General features: G+C 39.0%; 1 protein-coding gene across 3 annotated transcripts in view; it reads left to right on the top strand.

Annotated features, from left to right (window-relative positions):
- LOC106071916 (endothelin-converting enzyme 2-like) overlaps positions 1-21,726 on the top strand; it is a 51,846-nt gene that overhangs the window by 11,108 nt on the left and 19,012 nt on the right. For all 3 annotated transcript variants that reach the window (XM_056044274.1, XM_056044276.1, XM_056044275.1), the window contains exons 4-14: positions 548-855; positions 3,589-3,738; positions 12,052-12,249; positions 12,854-12,895; positions 13,105-13,236; positions 14,320-14,406; positions 16,094-16,242; positions 18,007-18,154; positions 18,818-18,892; positions 20,700-20,798; positions 21,528-21,605. In XM_056044274.1, coding sequence (XP_055900249.1) covers positions 548-855; positions 3,589-3,738; positions 12,052-12,249; positions 12,854-12,895; positions 13,105-13,236; positions 14,320-14,406; positions 16,094-16,242; positions 18,007-18,154; positions 18,818-18,892; positions 20,700-20,798; positions 21,528-21,605 — 1,466 coding nt within the window. The remainder of the gene's footprint in view (positions 1-547; positions 856-3,588; positions 3,739-12,051; positions 12,250-12,853; positions 12,896-13,104; positions 13,237-14,319; positions 14,407-16,093; positions 16,243-18,006; positions 18,155-18,817; positions 18,893-20,699; positions 20,799-21,527; positions 21,606-21,726) is intronic.

Below are 21,726 nucleotides of genomic sequence, written 5' to 3'. Positions count from 1 at the left end.
TTGACGAATTTACAAAAATTTGCAAGTAAAGCAGGGGGTCTACTGAAAGCCAGAAAACATGGCAAGGGGTCTACGAGACAAAAAAGCTTGGGAACCACTGATCTAGACAGTATTTTTCCAAACTGATAGTAAGGGCAGAGTATACCACGTAATTAAAAGGCGAAAGTATACCAGGTATTTAAAACCAAACTCGAAATTTAATCGAACTGTTGGACAATAACCTAACCCTTATACAATTTAACTCCATTCAAATCTATTAGAGCATGGAATGGGTTGCCTGAGCTAGCCAGGAAAACCAGTGACTTGGCAGAGTTTAAGTCATTGGTTAATATGCATGACTAAATGCATGACGCGTATGACGTAATCATCTTCTTTTTTGAAGTAACGTCTGTATCATATAAGATGAGATAAGATATCTTGAACGTCGCAAAAAAATTTGACATAATGTTTTACTTAACACAATCGAGGACTGATGATGTTAAATGTGTTTCCGTGAAGAAAAAAAAAAGATAGGCTTAATTCCAACTTCACTTGTACATGTCTCCAGAGACAGCTGGGACATCGAGCCCCCAGGTTACACCAGCTCCTAGTACAGACAAAAGGACGCAGACGACCACTTCCAAACAGGAGCAGCCGACAACTGGCAGGCCTGCACAGCCGTGCACAACTTTGCCGCCCAAACCTGTCCAGCCGTGTACAAGTACGTTACCAGCAGAATTCTGCGAGACCGCCCCATGCCTCCAGGCCTCCACCTACGCCCTGACCAACATGAACGAATCTGTTGACCCCTGTGAGGATTTTTACTCCTTCGCCTGCGGCAAGTTCCATGAAGCCTCTCCACCAGTCATGTATACGGTAAATAGGAACTTCTCTCTGTACATAATCGTTTAATAATAATATCACTTTCGTTGGAGAGTTTCGCACTAAAGTTTATTCCCAATAATTGACTCTTTTGTTTTTTATCTGATTCTAGAGCAGCGGTTCTCAACCTTTTATGCTCGACGACCCCTTTTTACGATCCCCCACTCTACGGCGACACCCCCCTCCCACACACACACATACAACAATAGAAGAATAGACAATAACAATCCATATTTTGAGTGGTCTTAGGAGACCCCTGGAAAATCGTCAATCGACCCCCAAGGGGGGGGGGGGTCGCGATCCACAGGTTGAGAACCCCTGTTCTAGAGTGTCAACAAAAAGGGCACAAAATTATACGGTTTCCAAAAATGTCAAGTTTAGCAATATTTTCGTATTCTGTATGTTAAAACTAACCCCATGGTTGCTGTTTGTTATTTGTTTCCCCTTATTTGAAATTCTCTTATGTCTAAAAATCGATTTTTACGAGTATTTGTTAAAATGGTGGAAACATTTATTTCTAGAGTTATGATGTCCCAAACAAAATTGGGTAACTCTTTTAATATTGTTGTAACCCTATTGGCGGCGCGAAAGGGTTAACTGTAGGCTCACTTGACACACGTGAACTCAGGCGATGGACAAGGGACAGTACTACGATTAAATGCAAAAATGACCAATGTTATGGTCATGTGATCGAAAGCCTGCGTGGACTAGAGACACAGTGTGTAAGAAAGCGGCAGCTCAAGACCGAAGAGCGTTGACACCGGCACTGTTAGTCGGCCATGAAGTCAGTCCTGGTCGAGTCCTCAAGTGTCATGTCCAGGAAAAAATAGAGACAGTAGAGTTCAGTACGGTAATAGTAATTTATGGTGTTGCCAATTGTGTCGTATTGGCTGTTTTATTTGACCCATTGTTAAAGTACCAGATTATTTGGAGCCTTGTTGTCAAGTTCTTGATGCGTTAGATGTGCTCTGTTGTGTTTAGCAGTGTTTACAGAAGGCCTGATTAGGAGAGAGCGTAGCAATATAATAAAGAACAGGGAATACGATTATTTTTAAAAAATATCAGTTGACATTTTTATATATATATATATATATATATATATATATATATATATTTGTATCGTCCCAATTCTCATGTTATAGGGATCAGATTATAATCAGTTCAACACCTGGCAGGACCTAGTTGTACATATAGATGTTCTGAAAGAGTCTTGTAGAGTCTTATAACGAGCTTGAGAAATTAATTCTCCTAACACCTGCAATGGGAAGCGCTGTGGCTGAGCGGTAGAGCGTTTGGCTTCTAAGCCGCGGGTCCCGGGTTCAAATCCTGGTTAAGACTGGGTTTTTTTAATTTCGGGATCCTTGGGCGCCTGTGGGTACACCCAGGGTACCTGACATTAGTCTGGGAAAAGTAAAGGCGGTTGGACGTTGTGCTTGCCTCGTGACACCCTCATTAACCGTGGGCCACAGAAACAGGAGTAACCTGCCCTCGCAAGGTCTGAGAGTGGAACTTCACTTGTTTGACCACTATTCTATTCGTGTCTCTTTGAGCGATGTAGTCAGTATTCTCTGGTGAGTTTCTACAAGGACAGGCTTCCCTAGTTCAGATTGAATGTTCTGGAACATTTATTGTCTTATGATTTTTGGCATGTTAACAATATCACAGGTTGATCTTGTTGGGAAAATTTTTATAATAAGCGTAATATTTCCTAAACTTTGGTACACAAAGGTGCTTTTTTCGAATTATGTTACTCTATAATTTTTTTTATCCATTCCAGATAGAATGATATTTCTGTTTATTCTTTTTTTGTTGTTGTTATAAGACCGTTACGTCAGATTTATTCACTCTGTCTGGTACAAATTGTATTTCAGCTCACTCTGTCTGGTACAAATTTTATATCAGCTCACTCTGTCTGGTACGAATTTTATATCAGCTCACTCTGTCTGGTACAAATTGTATATCAGCTCACTCTGTCTGGTACAAATTTTATATCAGCTCACTCTGGTCCTGGTACACATTTTATATCAGCTCACTCTGCCTGGTACACATTTTATATCTGCTCACTCTGTCTGGTACGAATTGTATATCAGCTCACTCTGTCTGGTACACATTTTATATCAGCTTACTCTGGTACACATTTTATATCAGCTCACTCTGTCTGGTACACATTTTATATCAGCTCACTCTGTCTGGTACACATTTTATATCAGCTCACTCTGGTACACATTTTATATCAGCTCACTCTGGTACACATTTTATATCAGCTCACTCTGTCTGGTACACATTTTATATCAGCTCACTCTGTCTGGTACACATTTTATATCAGCTCACTCTGTCTGGTACACATTTTATATCAGCTCACTCTGTCTGGTACACATTTTATATCAGCCTTGGATAGAACCTCTTTTAATGGCAGGCCCGTTCATTCATTTTATGTTGTAGTCCCATCGCTTTCTTTGTCTGCCTCTTCTTCTTTTTCCTGGTACTGTTCCCTGAAGGAAGGTCTATGCGAGCCCCGAGACCTTGTAATGTGGCCATAGAATTTTAGTTAGCGTTGTTTTTTTTAAACAATAGTTAGCAGGTCATCGTGGGGTCCAATCGCTGCAGTAACCCTGTCTCTAATCTCTTCGTTTGTGATGCGGTCTTTAAATGACAACTTTCCAAAAATAATTCATCAAACACTCTAAGGGAAGTAAGTATCTAATTTGTATTGTGTTTGATACACAGAGTGATATTACTCCCAAGAACATCATCCATGACCAGAACGCCATTCGGCTTCTGAGGTCACTGTTGGAGTCCGTTGAAGAAGGCCACGAGCTCTCCTATGAGCGGAAACTGAAACAGTTCCTACAGTCCTGCACGGATCATTTTAACAAGGTAACAGTACATATTACAATGTAACAACATTTTAACAAGGTAAAAGTACATATTACAATGTTATAACATTTTAACAAGGTAAAAGTACATGTTACAATGTAACAACATTTTAACAAGGTAACAGTACATGTTACAATGTAACAACATTTTAACAAGGTAACAGTACATGTTACAATGTAACAAGCTAATTGTCCATTTTTTACAAGACACTGAAGACAGGTCTAATCTATTCTAACAAGACAGTCTTGCTAGTATATTCTTATCTTATCTTATATAGTACAGACGTTACTTCAAAGAAGAAGATGATTATGTCCTACGCGTCATGCATTTAGTCATGCATATTAACCAATGACTTAAATTCTGCCAAGTCACTGGTTTTCCTGGCTATCTCAGGTAACCCATTCCATGCTCTAATAGTACTAGGGAAGAAGGAGTATTTGTACAAATTTGTCCTAGCATATGGGACGAGAAATGTGCCTTTATCTTTGTGTCTCTCTGAGTATTTTATTAAATTTTGTTTCAAAGATATAGCGTGCTCCGTCATATTTAACCATAAAGTTAATACTGAATGATATATTTCCTTTGTTGTTATCCAACTAAACAATTAATAGCCAGTAATTAATTAACTGATTATTTGTTTAAATTGATTCCTGTATTGTCTACGCCGATGAATAATTGTGCAAATTTTCAACTTTATCCGAGAAAGGGTGTGTGAGAAATAACGAGTAAAACATTTTTACCAGACAAACAGAAAGACAGACAGAGTGAGTTGATATAATGAATGATATATTTCCTTTGTTGTTATCCAACAAAAAATTAATAACCAGTAATTAATTAATTGATTATTTGTTTTTTTTTTCGGGTCCTAATGCTTTTCTAGAGTGTGTCGTGCAGCACTTGGTCAATTAATATGTCAATTAATATAATTAATATGTCAATTAATATGTCAATTAATATGTCAATTAATATATGTCAATTAATATGTCAATTAATATGTCCATGAGTTTTTATTTGTGTGGCTTAAATTCAAACTCAAGTTGGGTGTGTTTTGTATCATGTGTTGATGTGTGTGTGTGTGTGTTGTCTTTTAATGCAGTTGGTCATGCCCTGTGTTCAACGAATTAGGCCCGCCAGTGTCATCACAATCACTGTGTCATATCAGTTTGAACTATTTTATGGCAGCGTTTCTCAAACTTATTCTTCTTCTTCTTGCCAGCTTTATTGCTGCTGAGCTGTGAGCTCTTTTGCAGACTGTGCCAAGGAAAAATTGTGTGCTGTTTTCTTCAGTTGTTCAGCACTGCCGTACATGGTGTTGGTTATGTGTTGGGCTGTAGTGGAAGTAGGGTCTGCATAAGGTGGATTAGGAAAGGGCATTCAAAGAGGATATGGTTTATGGTTTCATAAGGGTAGGCTCAAACGTATAAAAAGACCCACCTCTCTTTTAGGTAAAAAATAAAAGATGGGAGAGTCATTTATTTATTTTTTTCAACATCGGCTTGTTCCACCACGTTTTACTTAAATATTTGTTTGTTTGTTTGTTTGTTTGTTTGTTGTTGTTGTTTTTTTCGCCCTTGTAACTCTGAGAGAATGTGCCTTGTAGACTCCGGGAGAATTCATTCCTGAAGCTCGTTACGCAGGGAAAATTGTTTTGCTTTATTAGTAAAATGTTTGACATGTTTCGGATGTTCCTTCAGAGTTGAAGCTAATCTACTTCCTAGTCCAAACCTCCCGCAGGACGACGGGAGTGGTGGCGTGGAGGGTAAGAACACGACCGAACGACTGTCCAGCGCGCATGCCGCTCCACCAGGCAGCTTCTGAGAACCCGCTTCCGTTCAACTACGAATTCCAGTAATGATAGAAAAAAAAAAGATCTATTGTACAAAACACCCTAAAGCAGCGGTTCTCAACCTTTTATGCTCGACGACCCCCTTTTTTACAATCCCCCCACTCTGCCGCGACCCCTCCCCCCACACACACACATACAGCAATAGAAGAGTAGACAATTTTCGATGGTCTTAGGCGACCCTTGGCGAATCGTCATTCGACCCTCAAGGGGGTCGCGACCCACAGGTTGAGAGCCCCTGCCCTAAAGGTAAAAACTCCCATGAACCTTCATTACGTAAATGATCCCAAACATTGTAATTATTTATGCAGAGAACCTGTTAAAATGTCTTGATGTTTCTTTTCTTTTTACAAAGCTTATATCTCACTCTGTCTGTCTGTCTGTCTGTCTGTCTGGTATAAAGTATATACACGTTATTTCACCCACCCCTATTCTCTGATCAATCTGTAACCTTGAACAATTATTCTTTTACATAGACAAGACTCGAATCAATTAGAAAAAAAGTAACCAATTAGACAATTAATTACTGATGATTCATTATTTTTGTGCAATAGCAACAAGGGAAACTAATATTTCAGTATTCAGTATTTGTTAGGTTTAGTCCCCTTGAATAATTATTAACGCTATTTCTCCCTTCACGCATTCTCCGATCAAGTTGACACTTTAAACAATTATTCATTGTACCTAACAAAATATGAATCAATAAACAAAAATACTCAATTAGTCCATGAATTATTGGTAATTAATTATTTTCTTTGACAATGGAAATAAGGGACATAGCTTGCACAGTATTGGTAGATATAGTTTTAAGTCCGAGTTCTTCCCCTTTAGATAAGCCCTGTTTTTAAGGATTTTTAAATATTAAATTTTGCTTGGTCATCATAATGTTAAAAACTCTCCCACTGTGTGGCAGCTTACAGAACTATCCCGTCCAGGGGAGGTAAACGAAGATTTGTTTTCTGTCTTAGGAAGCGTTGCAGTCAAAGTTTTGAAAGACCATTGCTTTGGGGTTGATAGATTTCATGTTACCACAAGACTAAGTAGTCAGTGACTACGAATTATAAAATACTAAACTTAAGAATGCCTTTGTCTACAGGCTGAGCTTGATTGATAACGTTATTGTAGTCCTTAATCTCCCAGGCTCTAGAATACTTACACAACCAATCTTCCATGTTTTTTTTTTAATTCTTTTTCAAACTGAGACGTATGCAATGGGTCTATTTGTATGTACAACGCTATGTCAATGGATCGGTTGACAGCCAAAATTTTATTTGGCGAAACAAAAAAAAAAAGATTTGGCTGTCTGCCAACTCTGAGCTGTTCAGTTATTGGCTAACTAGGGGGCCAAAATGTGCCAAATGTTGCAGTGCTTACATCGGAGCTCGAACCCCCAAAAAAAAATTCATGGCAAGAATTAATTGCCAACTTTTCGGCAAAGTGTGAAAGATTTCGTTGCTTCCCCACCGCCCCCCCCCTCCTCCCCAAGGCAGTCATCGGGACTTACGTCGATCTTTATCTAGGGCCGACATCTTAAACCGGGTCTCTCTCTTGTCGTGACCTCTTCATTGAAACATCAAAGACAGTCAATTCTCTTCCCATCCACAGCTTGGGGCTAGAATAAAATAAGCGTTTTTCAGTTCAACAGTGGGTCCAAAACCTTTGGCGGTCTGGGAGGCCATAACGATTTCTGACGTCAAAACGTCTTCGAGACCAAAGGAGCCGAGACTCTGTGGCCTCTGCAAGTCCTTAGGAACTTTGGGCATAGGTATGGAGGGGGGGGGGGGTTTGGAGTGCTCCAAGTCACGTGACGGAGATGAAAAAAAAACAACAATTTTATTGCAATGACAAGACGTGTGTTACTATAGCTGGTTTCTCTTTTAAAGGCACGTCGTGGGGGAGGGGACGTATGTAGGAGAAGGTTTTCGTTCTGCTTGTAGGAGCTCGGGGAGGCGCGGTGGCTGAGCGGTACAGCGCTTGGCTTCCAAACCGGACGTCCCGGGTTTGAATGCTGGTGAAGACTGTGATTTTTAATTTCGGGATTTCTAGGCACCTCCGAGTCCACTCTGCTCTAATGGATACCTAACATTAGTTGGGGGAAAGTAAAGGAGGCTGTCACACATCCTTCACGCTTTAAACAAAAGGGAACCCCATTTAGAATTCGCCCAATATTGGGTTATATTTAGAAATAAACGTCATAGTTTTCTGTGTACTTTATGCCCCATGTTTGTGTTTCTAGATTCTTTAAAACACTTGTGTTGTAGTAGGGGAGAGAACCATTAATACGACCACACGCACACGCGCGCGCGCGCGCACACACACAACAAGGTTTCTCATTGTCTTGTTGATATGTCCTGGTCTATCAATGTACTTATAATATTTTGTTGTCTTAAGTTACATGTTCCGAACCATTGTCCAAGACATAGAGACAACAATAGCACAACACAGCGTCTCATGTTTCAGACTACCGAAAAACAGTGTCAGGTTTCGAACAGTAAAATATCAGGCTTCAGAGTCTTTTGAAAACAGACAAATTGTACTATTGCAGGGGTTCTGTACTTGTGTCTCGCGACCCCCTAGGGGGTCGATTGACGATTTTCCTGGGGTCTCCTAAGACCACTCAAAATATGGATTTTTTGTCTATTCTAACGTATAAGACTTGATACCAGGGGCGGACTGGAGGTCAAAATCAGCCCTGGCATTTCTTAACAATCCGGCCCATATATTGTATATCATAATGGGAAAGGCTTCGGGAGTCAACCCTGAGGAAAAATCAGGAGCTGGCGACCCTAAGTCAGATTGCAGCATTCAGTGCTACACTCTGGTAGAACCTGCGTCGCCGCTGACCCCAAACTGTATAGGCACTGCCATAGAATAAGTTAATATAGGATAGATCAACTGCCTTCACGTATCCCTCAACCAATGTCAGGTACCCATTAAAGCAAGGTGGATCCCGAAATTAAAAACCACAGGATCACTTCAATTAGTATTACACTGTCAAAGATTTTCTGAACACCAAGCTCAAAAATGACTTTATTATAAAACCTCGATTTAGTGAGTGTCATAATGACATCCTTGAGATTCTTTAGGTGCCCTACCGGCCCAATTGGGTACCGGCCCACCGAATGCCCATATAGCCAGTCCGCCCCTGCTTGATACTGTACAAAAGTTGCTGTTTTTTTCATTAGAAGCTGTTTTTTTTCTTGTGATTATAGGATCGATGTTTTGGACAACTAAAACAGAACGTTCTCAAACATTTTAATCGTCACAGTGTAACTATTTTAACAGTTTACATTACCGCAGCCTTACATTGTTTGTGGAATCATTGATATTATTTCAATGGTGACGTCGTGACGAAATTGAAAAGCAATTCCGTTTCAGTTAATAATACTCATTCGTTGACTAGTACATGTTATTGAAGGAAGCGTGGTCGAGAAGCTAAGTGCGCTTGAACTTGGCTTGGCTACCTAGAAGGGGGCTCGAGGTTCGACACCCGACTCGGGCAGAGTTGTGTTTACTGAGCGCCTAAAGGCAGCACGGAAAACCAACTCCTAGATACCCCCTCCCCGCCACTGGTCCACAAAATGAGATTGGACCAAAGTGCTATGAGCATGCTATAAGCATGAAAGTAGCGCTATTTAAAAGCTATATATATATATATATATATATATATATATATATATATATATATATAATGTTTGCGTTATGGGTCACTTCTTGACGAACTCGCACATAAGAATGTTAAGACAAGAAACTATAATGTCGATATGGTTAGACTTCAATAGTTCAAGCGGAAATTGAAAAAAAAAACCCAGTGCGTTATTTGTAATAAAGTTCTTTGTGCCGAATCTATGTAGCCGAAATAAATGCAAAGTCATTTTGATACTCAAAATTCGAGCTTTTTTCGACTAAATACCCAGTACTTCAAAGTAAAGATGTGTATTTAAAAAGATGGCGCTTTTAAAAACGAGTTTCTCTTTTGCAAACCACAAGGGAAAGGTTACAAAAGCATGTGATTTAAAAAAAATCTTTTTGAAAAATATTGAAATTCCAAACACAGATGGTTCTTCAAGTATCAAAGCATCTAGGTCTGCCTTTCAAAGTTTGGTACAGAATGAGTCCTCAAAAGTTATTGGGACTCACTGAGTGATTCATCGACAAAAATTAGTAATAAAGACACCGCCACAAGAATCGCAAGTAATTAAAAGCGTAACTGCATTAATCAAATGTAACATGGCTCGATTTGTCTGAAACACTCTGATCCTTCCAAATGAAAGTTTAAATTTGCAAAAACAAATAGATAAAAATAATGTTTACATGTTGCCAATCTTATCTGCTCACTATGACAGAAATGACAATGAACTTGATAAAATAATAATTTCTGTGAAAGAACATTTGCGCATGCTTAGGGAAGAAATTTCTTCCTACTTTCCATAATTTTTGCACTAGCCAGAAGTCAAACTTGAAGATGTTCCGGAGAGAGAGAGTTAATTGAACTCATTATTTTTATATGCGTGTGAGTCTTGGACGCTGACTGCAGAGCTAGAGAGGAGGATCCTAGCAATGGAATTGAGAAGCTACAGAAGGATCCTTGGTATCACATTCAAAGACCGCATCACAAACCAAGAGATTAGAGACAGGTTACTGCAGCGATTGGACCCCATGATGACCTACTAACTATAGTGAAAAAACGCAAGCTAAATCTATGGCCATATTACAAGATTTTCGGGGCTCGCAAAGACCTTCCTTCAGGGAACAGTACCAGGAAAAAGAAGAAGAGGCAGACAGAGAAAGCGATGGGAGGACAACATAAAAGAATGGACGGGCCTTCCATTGAAAGAGGTTCTAACTAAGGCAAAAGACAGGGAGGAATGGAGAAAGACGGTCGACGAGTCTTGCTTGGTGCCCCAACAGACTAATGGATAGGTAAAGGTAATAGAGATGTAGCTAAAAATGATTTCTCTTTAAAGTCAATTTCAATTTCTCTTTATCGCGATGTTTTCTCCATTTCCAAATAATAATTTTTTTTTACGAAATTTGATTTTTCAGCTTTTAAGTCATGAAGTCTAAATAAAGTAGACTTGATACAGAAGATGAGAGTAGTTGTGATCTTACCAAAATTGTCCCGAGAATCCCTAATCTGGTACAAAAAGAACAGACTCACAGTCGCAGTACTATTGTAGCGATATAGTTTGTTATAGACCCGATCACTGCCCGCGCTAAGCTTTTCATAGGAATATGTAACATGGATATGGCGAATAAGAAATAGAAAAGTAAATAAATGGAAGTAATCTAATATATAAAGCAGAAAGTAAGGCGTATGTATGTATGTATGTATGTATGTATGTATGTATGTATGTGTGTATGTGTGTATGTATGTATGTATGTATGTGTGTATGTGTGTACGTATGTGTGTATGTGTGTATGTATGTATGTATGTATGTGTGTATGTGTGTATGTATGTATGTGTGTACGTATGTGTGTATGTGTGTATGTATGTATGTATGTATGTGTGTATGTGTGTATGTATGTATGTATGTATGTATGTATGTATGTATGTATGTATGTGTGTATGTATGTATGTATGTATGTATGTATGTGTGTATGTATGTATGTATGTATGTGTGTATGTATGTGTGTATGTATGTATGTGTGTATGTATGTGTGTATGTGTGTATGTATGTATGTATGTATGTATGTATGTATGTCCCCGGATAGAAATCAAAACCGTTACTTATGTTTATGAACGAAAATAGTTTGGCGGTTGGGGGGGGGTATCTGCAGAGTGAGGTATTGTAAAATGGGGTCTCCGAGCTAAAAAAAAAAGGCTGAGAACCGCTGCACTATAGGATTCAAAAGGTCGGCGTCCTTCTTTATTTATTAATTATTTATTGTATTTTATTTTTTTATTTTCATGAACACACGTTATTCGTTATAGTCAGTTGAACTTCTTTGCACTCAGTACATCAAGTATGGCAGTACATGCTGTAATGGTACTTTTGAGTGCTATCATCGTCGAAATAGGTTTTTTTTTTTTTTTGTTGTTTTTATTTGTACGGAAAAGATAGAAAGGGGGACAATGGGGGGTAAATAATTCGAAGAATAGCATTTTTTATTTGTTTAATCAGGGGGACGCTGTGTCTGAGCTGTAAAGCGCTTGGCTTCCGAACTGAAGGTCCCTGGTTTGAATCCTGGTGAAGACTGGGATTTTTAATCTTGGCATCTTTGGCGCCTTTGAGTCCACCTAGCTCTAATGGGTACCTGACAATAGTTGGGGGAAAAGTAAAGGCTGTTGGTCGTTGTGCTGGCCACATGACATCCCTTGTTAACCCTGGGGCACAGAAGCAGATGACCTTTACATCATCTGCCCTATAGATAACATAGGGCCCCGCCATTGTTAGAGCCGGCCCTGGTGGTAAGCAAATATAAATATGATAGAAGAGTAATATCGTATTTTTTGTTGTTGTTTTCAGTTGGGAAGGCGGGGCTTGCCCTTCGTTGAGAGCATTGTGAAACCTCTGGGAGGATGGTACCTACTGGACACCTGGTCTGTCAGTGACTTCAACCTCCAGACCATACTGACCAAGGCCAACATCGACTTCATGGCCAACATCTTCTTTAGAGTCAGTGTGACCTACACGAGCCACAACTGGAATCAGCCCATTATAGAGGTAGGTCGTGTCTAGCTCTGAGTGGCCGAGTGGCAAAGCGCTTAGCTTCCTGACCGAGGATCTCGAGGTCGAATCCAAGTGAGGACTGAAATGTTGGGTATTTTAATTCTTCGGTGTCAAGAGCCTTAATAATATTATTCAATTTTATTTAGGACGTCTAAAGTTTGTCCCTTAAAAATGACTTTAAAAAAAAATAACGCAGTGTGACGCTATTTAGAGCAAGAGAATGTGAGAGAATTTGACTCTAAAGTATGATGATAAAGCTAAAACAGAATAGCGCAAATTCTGAGGTTTCCTTTAAAAAAAAAAAATTAAAAATAAAAAAAAAAATAAAAAAAAATAAAAAAATAAAAAATATTTGTGAAATGTGAAAACTTATAATAAAAAAAAAAGAAAAACGCCCAAAAAGAGGCATATAAAGCGCAAAAAAAGAGGCAAAGAAAAGGAGACCAAAGGCCCAAGGATTCCTATGATGACAAAGCTGAAATTGAATAGCGCAAATTTTGAGGTTTCCTTTAAAAAAAAATTGATTATTTGTTAATGATAGATTTTTGACATGATTATTTTTTACTGATTTTTATTCTTTTCTGTTTTTTTTCTCCAGTTGCATGAGTCATCGTCTAGATACACCTGGCTTTACTATCTTGTAAGTCATTGTGTATATACACATTTTATCCTAGAACTGTTAGGCCATATTACCAGCGATCTGCCACATAGAGCTTTACAAAAATAAAACACTTTCATGATAATCTTTTCATATTATCAGAAGTTTTACAGCAATAGCTATGTTAATTTTAAGCATCTTTCCTGTTCATGTTATTTACTGTAATACTTCTTATATAAAATGTATTGCAGGGAAAGCTGAATGAATACATAGGAGGTCTGTGCAGCCTTATCCAGAGGGACTCCAATCCCCCGGTCAACAATACCATAAGGTTGAATCAGGTTATCGATGACGTCGTAGAGGTTGGACTCAGGCTGGACATGGTAACAAGATGTCTATGTAGCACTGGGCTACCACACCTGACATATAGTTATTATATGTAACACTGGGCTACCACACCTGACATATAGTTATCATATGTAGCACTGGGCTACCACACCTGACATACAGTTATCATATGTAGCGCTGGGCTACCACACCTGACATATAGTTATCATATGTAGCACTGGGCTACCACACCTGACATACAGTTATCATATGTAGCGCTGGGCTACCACACCTGACATATAGTTATCATATGTAGCACTGGGCTACCACACCTGACATACAGTTATCATATGTAGCACTGGGCTACCACACCTGACATACAGTTATCATATGTAGCACTGGGCTACCACACCTGACATACAGTTATCATATGTAGTGCTGGGCTACCACACCTGACATACAGTTATCATATGTAGCGCTGGGCTACCACACCTGACATACAGTTATCATATGTAGCACTGGGCTACCACACCTGACATATAGTTTATCATCTGTAACACCGAGTGACATATAATAAATATATGTAGCACCGAGTTACTGTACCTGAAATATAGTTATCATAAGTAGCACTGGGCTACCACTCCTGACATACAGTTATCATCTGTAGCACCTAGTTACCGTACCTGCCAGAGTTACCATATCTAGCATAGAGCTAATATAGGTAAAAAAAAAATTTACCGTATTTGGTAAATATCTACTATATCTGAAAGAGTTACTGTATCTAGCGCAGAGCTAATGTACCTGACACATAGTTTTTCCGTGTCTAGCACAGAGTTACCTTGCCTGACAAGATCTACTATATCTAGCATATATCTACTAAGTTACTAAACAATGATAGAGTACCATAGCTCTTTGCATCTACTGTACCTTATAGAGAATTACTATATCATAAGTACCATATGTATGTATTGGGTGACCGGTCACTTCATCCCTGGTCACTTCATCCCCGGTCATTTCATCCCCGGTCACTTCATCCCCGGTCACTTCATCCCCGGTCACTTCATCCCCTGGTCATTTCATCCCCCGGTCACTTCATCCCCCGGCTCTCCAAGTGGTTCATATTGTCCCATGTCTTTCAGATCGCAACTTATATTCCGGAGAGTGAAGCCCATCTCCCTGAGAAACTATACACTCTGTCTCAGCTAAACAACAATGTCAGCAATAAGGTAAGGTACTATCAAAAAAAAGCAGAGATTTTTGATGTCATTAAATATACCCCGAGTTCCAACAAAACTCTTAAATAATTTATTCCCCCACCAACCCAGAGCAAACGTAACTTAAAAGACGAAGCAAGACGTAAAAATTTCTAAATAGAGAACAGGGGCTAGTGAGGTTTGCCTTTGGGGAGCATCACCACCTGAGAGTGAGATGAACTCCAATGGGTAACAAGGCAGGGAGACCTAGGTCTCCCGTAGTGCCCTGGTAAGGAACTCTGCTGTTTGGCGTAGTGCCTCATAGCTTCCATACAAACATAGTGAACCACTGGATACGTCTTCCCGCAGCTTGCGGAGCTGCGGACACTCTTGCAAGACGTGCGCCACCGTCTCTTCTGATTCCCCCACAGTGTCGGCAACGGGCATCAAAATTTGGCCGGAACCGGGCGAAGTACGCACCTATGGGGCAGTGTCCCGTACGCCACTGCGCTATTGTTGTTTGTTCCGACCTTTTTAGCCTCCACCACGGGTCCTCTCGATTTGGGCGGCGCATGTGCTGCCAGACTCCCCCCTGGAGCATCACCACAGAATGGCCGACTATGTCCTTCGATGCTGCATTCTCTATCCAGAGGTCCGAACAAGACTCTGGCCCTAAAGCACACTTAAGGGATGAAAAAAATATGATTTTTAGGACGCCCCTGAGTCCACCCAACTCTATTGGGTACCTGGTATCGGGAAAACAAATGTACATGACATCATTAATAACTGTCGGGCTTGGAAACAGATGAGCCTTTACCCGATCTGAAACATTATTTCATTTATTCAAGAAGATGGCCGGGCATTTGGTCTGTGCTCAGATAACTGGCACTTTATATGGCAAAAGAGAGGTAGATAAAAAGAAATACTATTGACAATGAGCCAAAGGGGAGAAAGAAAGGGTGAGAGAGGGAGAGAGAAAGAGGGGGGAGGGAGAGAGAGGGGGAGAGAAAGAGAGAGGTTGAGAGAGAGAGGGGGAGAGAGAGGGGAGAGAGAGGGGGGGAAAGAGAGAGGGGAGAGAGAGGGGAGAGAGGGGGAGAGAAAGAGGGTGAGAGAGAGAGAGAGGAGGGGAGAGAGAGAGGGTGAGAGAGAGAGAGAGAGGGGGGAGAGAGAGGGGGAGAGAGAAAGAGGGAGAGAGAGGGTGAGAGGGAGAGAGAGAGGGGGGGAGAAAGAGAGAGAGGAGGGGAGAGAGACGGGGAGAGAGGGGGGAGAGAGAGGGTGAGAGAGAGAGAGGGGGGTGAGAGAGAGAGAGTGTGAGAGAGAGAGAGAGAGGGTAAGAGAGAGAGAGAGAGGAGGGGAGAGAGGGTGGAATGAGAAAAGCGGAGGGGAGAGAGGGTGGAATGAGAAAAGCGGAGAATAAAAAAAAGAGAAAAAGAGAGAAATTAGGATAGACATGAGAGACAGACAGAAAGGCATAGTGAGAAATACAGAAAGAGAGCAAGTGAGAGAGAGATTGGAGAGAAATTAAGAAAGAAATAAGAGAGAAAGACAGAAAGAAATACAGAACGAGACTAAGAGAGACAGAGAGAGAAATAGAGAGAACAAAAGAGAGAAGAAAAAAAGAAGGGGGAGAGAGAGAGAACAAAAGAGAGAAAAAAAGAGAGAGAGAAAGGCAGAGAGATGAAAATACAATTTACTTTTTTTCTTCTCAATTTTCTTGCAGTTTGACTTCGTAGATTTCATGAACAAACTATTGAACGACTCTGGCCGTACTTTCACAGCAGATACAAAGATCGCTGTCATACACCCTGCCTACTTTTCCGAGCTGGGATCTTTCCTGTCTGATTTTTTGTCAAATGAACAAAATAAAAGGTGAACATGAACGCAATGACCAATCTATTAAGTCAATTATTATGTACATTCATTAACGACCGGACACAAGGACAGTGTTTAGATAATGTCCTAAGTCAGGGGTTCTCAACCCCTTGGGGGTCGATTGACCATTTGACAGGGGTCGCATAAGACCATGGAAACAATGGATTGTTATTGTCTATTCTTCTATTGCTGTATGTGTATGTGGGGGGGGGGGGGGGTCGCGGCAGAGTGGGGGATTGTAAAAAGGGGTCGCTGAGCTTAAAAGATTGAGAACCGCTGTCCTAAGTAATAGGAAATATGGGGACCCTAGTAATCAGCATAACCATTTTTTGTCCTTTCCTCTTCTTTCAAGATTAATAATAGTTCTAGAACTACTTTAGATATATATATGAAGCTAGTCTCAGTCAAAGCTTCTTCAACCTTTTTACTAACATAAATATTGTCACAGCAGTTCCCAATTTATTTGAATGAAAAAGAAATTTAGATAACCCATTTTCCTTGTATTTTTGTGACGTAAAGCTGAGTAGCTTCCCTTCGTAAACTATAATCACTTATTGTTATGTGACTAATTTAATTTCATTGTAACTTTAACAAATCTGACTTAGTGCCGATTTCTGATTCCAATTTCAAACAACTCTTAAGTCTATAGATGGTAAAAGATGTACACTCCGTGTTACAATGCGATAGGTCAAAGGTCTGAAAGGGAGACTTTACTTTTTACTTTTTTTTTAGTCAAACAGTCATTTCAGATCTAAGTCATAATGTGATCAAAGTCATTGTGATTTACTTTTGATTTGATCCAAGTCATGGTATGACCAAAGTCAAGGTGTGATCTAAGTCGTATTGTGTTCTAGGTCATTATGTGATCTAAGTCATCATGTGATCTATGTCAAGGTTTGATCTAAGTCAAATAGTGATCTAAGTCATCGTGTAATCTAAGTCATCACATGATATAAATCGTTATGTGATCTAAGTCATTATTTCATCTAACTCATACTGTGATCTAAGTAATGAAGTGATTAAAGTCATTATGTGATCTAAGTCATTATGTGATCTAAGTCATTATGTGATCTAAGTCATTATGTGATCTAAGTAATCATGTGATCTAAGTCATCATATGATCTAACTCGTATTGTGTGATCTAAGTCATCATGTGATCTAAGTCATTATGTGATCTAAGTCAGCATGTGATATAAATCATCATGTGATCTAAGTCATTATGTGATCTAAGTCATCATGTGATCTAAGTCATCATGTGATCTAAGTCATTATGTGATCTAAGTCATTATGTGATCTAAGTCATTGTGTGATCTAAGTCATTGTGTGATCTAAGTCATGTGATCTAAGTCATCATGTGATCAAAGTCATTATATGATCCAAGTCATTGTGTGATCTAAGTCATGATGTGATTAAAGTCATTATGTGATCTAACTCATCATGTGATCTAAGTCATTATGTGATCTAAGTCAGCATGTGATATAAATCATCATGTGATCTAAGTCATTATGTGATCTAAGTCAGCATGTGATATAAATCATCATGTGATCTAAGTCATTATGTGATCTAAGTCATTGTGTGATCTAAGTCATTGTGTGATCTAAGTCATGACGTGATTAAAGTCATTATGTGATCTAAGTCATCATGTGATCTAAGTCATTATGTGACCTAAGTCATCTTGCGATCTAAGTCATCTTGTGACCTAAGTCATCTTGCGATCTAACTCATCTTGTGATCTAAGCCACGATGTGCTCTGCTCCACAGAAAGCTCCACAACTATATCCTGTTCACCATCTTGGAAGTTTACCACAAGGAGCTGAGCTGGGAGTATGTAAAGGTCCTTGAACAGGTCATGTCGTTTGGCGATGACGACGAGTCGACCTCTTCACCAAACTCCAACTGCATGACTGTGGTGCGTAACAAAACTAACCTTTTAAAAGATTTAAAAATAAATAATAATGTAAAAGTAAGATAACATTTCGGTGACAAGAAACATCTAATATGAGCTGTAATGTTGTGTAGCACCTAATTTAGAATCTTCACCTCTTTAAAAGACAAACAAATTCATTCACGATAAACAAAACCTGACCTTGACATCACTCTCTTTTTTCTGCAACTTCTCGGACGTAATTTTTCTTTTGTTGATCATAGAAAATATTCACAACGTCCTAAACCATATTAACAACAGTAAATAAACATTAAGGGGCTCAAATCAGAGGCTGAAAATAATACAGTAAGCTATATATAGAAATTCACAAAACTTACACTGTTGCAAGCTCTCTACGAATCTCTAAGAATAAGGCGGCCCTATCTTTGATTTCATCTTCCTGTCTTCCCTTTTGTTTTCTTCAACGTCATCCAACTAGCAGTGGCGCAGCTAGAGAACAGGGGAGGAGGGTCCAAATTAAAAAAATGTCCCTGGCCCCCACGAGGAGGGCCCAAAATGAGTGTCCAAAATTTGCTGTTGCATTAAATATTATCGCCATTATCTCATTACATGATCCGAATATTTTTTTAAACTCACATTTAATGAATTTTGTTTTGTTTGAATGTTCCTTATGCTATCTGTACACAGCTGCAGCTCTACATGCAAGACGCTTTGAACGCTTTGTTTGTCAAAAAATTTGTCGACGTGAGAAACAAAAATGAAGTAAGTTCATATATATAGGTCAGTGTCCTTAATCTCAGCTAGTTGATTTAACATTATATATAGGCCAGTGTCCTTAATCTCAGCTAGTTGATTTAACATTATATATAGGTCAGTGTCCTTAATCTCAGCTAGTTGATTTAACATTATATATAGGTCAGTGTCCTTAATCTCAGCTAGTTGATTTAACATTATATATAGGTCAGTGTCCTTAATCTCAGCTAGTTACGAACAACATTCACTCACGAAACACATACACATTCACAACCAGCGCTTTATGAATTAGACTTCTATGAACTTCTCGATGTTGACAGATGATCTTGTAACACTGTGACCGATAGTGGGATGAAGGAGTTTTAAAATCTTTCTGTTTTAGTCCAAATTGAAAGGAGACGACCACGTCGTTCAGATCTGATGTAACAGTGGTTTAATGGGTGCAGGTTGTCTTTAAGAATCGTGAGTGTTTTGGAAAGACAAGGCTTCGTTAAATTTATGACAAACAAGGAGTCAGTACGCTACTATAACCCTGGATTCAGTAAATTTACCCAGGTATCGGTAAGTTGACAACAACCAAGGATTCAGTACGCTTACGACCATCAAGGAGTCCGTACGTTTTGAAGTCAACCAAGGATTCTGTAAGTCTTTGACAACCCAGGATTCAGACAGTACCATATTCTTCACTATTTTGCTATAGGCTGATTTAGAGTGTTGGAATTGGTTTTCATTATCGATGGTGTAGATGCAAGTTGCCTGTCTTTGGACATGTATTGTAGAAGCGTAATAGATATTGTTGAATGTGGTGTTTTCTTGAAAATGTAGATCTAGATATTGTATGTAAATCACTAAATGGAGTTCGATTCAAGCCACAAAACATATATTAAGGTCTATGAATAACTTGATAAGACTTTATAAACTTTATAGAAATATTATTTAATACACAATAATGGTGCAGAGTCCTAATGTCAATGTTCTAAAACAAAACTAACATCTTGCTTGCTAAAAGAGTGAGTTCGTTACTTAACCGTCATCTTCCCATAATTCTTTATTTTGTTAATATCCCATCATTCCCTAGTTCCGTCTAAGATAGTCTATTTATAGTCTCGTAACTCCAATGAAATTCCCGATCACCTTACCCGTCTTCTAAACCTATAATACTATAGAGATGACTGTCGATTTTTTTTTAAATTTAGGAATAGTTCAGCGTATATATAGAGCAACTGAAAGATAGGTTTACTTTTATTTCTATACATTTAAATGGTCAACGGTCACATGACCCACACGGGGAGTCAAGGTGCGTGCTGGGCTGCTGGCGAAATGCTACCGATCAGAGGGTTTTTTGGGGGGTAATCTCCATGGTCGAGTGGTTTATTCGTCTGGTACTGTGCTGCTGCTGGCTGGACTTGCCATTTTTGCTATATTTAATTTATTATGGATTAGCCTAGCTGCTGCCTTTATCTATGTAGGCCTTATATATATATGCAGATTTGTAGTTTTATTTTTGGTATGTCATTTATTTTAAATAATGACAGACAGAAGATTGATGTTGTTAGGAGGATGAATTTCATCCATGTTAATAACTTGATGATCATAGATTCAACAACACATTTAGTGGAACAAACAACTAAGAGTAGTTTAATAGTAAAACACTGCATTCAAGGCAGCCGCCATTTGGCATGGAATCAAAACGAACATAAAACTCAAGGGAGACTACTCCAACAAATACATAATATGTTTTAACTATTAGACTTAATGTTCTTAACCTAATAACAAATTCACTTTCTGAAACGTATATTTGTGTTCATTCTTTTAGGGAGACGCAATATCGACTAAAATTGTTGATCAGATGAAAGAAAGCTTAGACAAAGCCACGTGGCTGACACCGGAAGACAAACAGGCATCTAAAACGAAAGTAAGTTAATGTCATCCATTTTGATTGTATATTACAGCTATCGTTTGGATTTTGAAAAATTAGAATTAAGATCTAGTACAATGGCATTCTTTGCGTATTTTAATGAATTTAGGTTTTTTAAAAAATAAATGTTAAAATTACAGACCTATAAATATCTACACTGGACATCGAGATCTTTACTCCATAGCAGAAATTATTTTTATGTAGTTTGCTAATTTTTCATGCAAACTGTTTTTAAGTCATTAATTGTGAGGATGAAAGACAACTGAACCAATATCATAAGATGGAGCCAGAAATCTCACATGTTGGCCAGTTATAATACAGTACAGTACTTACGCAAAGTACTACTCTTTTGTAACAGTGATAAGGCCCCCAGCTTTAGAGATGGACGAGCCCACGCACCTGCGTATGACACTCGCACTGCCCCGCGTACCGCTAAGGCCGCCTCTGTGTGGTTGCACAGTCTGACACTGTCCTAAATCCGGACCTGATTTGAAAGCATACGTGTTATTGGTTGAACACCACAGATTTGCGCCCTAGTATTCAAACTTCGTTTTAAACAAAATTATCGCCACCACTAATGCCCCCTCTCTTCAATTATCAGTTTCTAAAGACGAGTTCAGAGATAACTGTTCAATAAAGGTTAATAATTTTATGTTTTTTGTTGTTTTTTTCTGAATAATAATAATAAATTAAATTAGATTCTTGTGTTTTTCTGTCCTCCTATAGATTGAGAACAGCCTATACAAGATAGGGTTTAGCAATCTGCTTCTGAATACGACCTACATTGAATCGATTTATGGCAAGGTATGAGAACACTAGTTGGCCAATTTTGTACTTTTTCATGTTTTCACACAGCGAAACAAATGACAACTATGGTATTCCATACATTGACTCCTATTTCAAGTTTCTTTGTTTGTTTTCAAAG

This window comes from Biomphalaria glabrata, chromosome 10, assembly GCF_947242115.1.
Source record: "Biomphalaria glabrata chromosome 10, xgBioGlab47.1, whole genome shotgun sequence".
NCBI classification, from domain to species: domain Eukaryota; kingdom Metazoa; phylum Mollusca; class Gastropoda; family Planorbidae; genus Biomphalaria; species Biomphalaria glabrata.
Note: the sequence above shows the minus strand (reverse complement) of the source record. Positions and strands in the feature narration are given on the sequence as shown.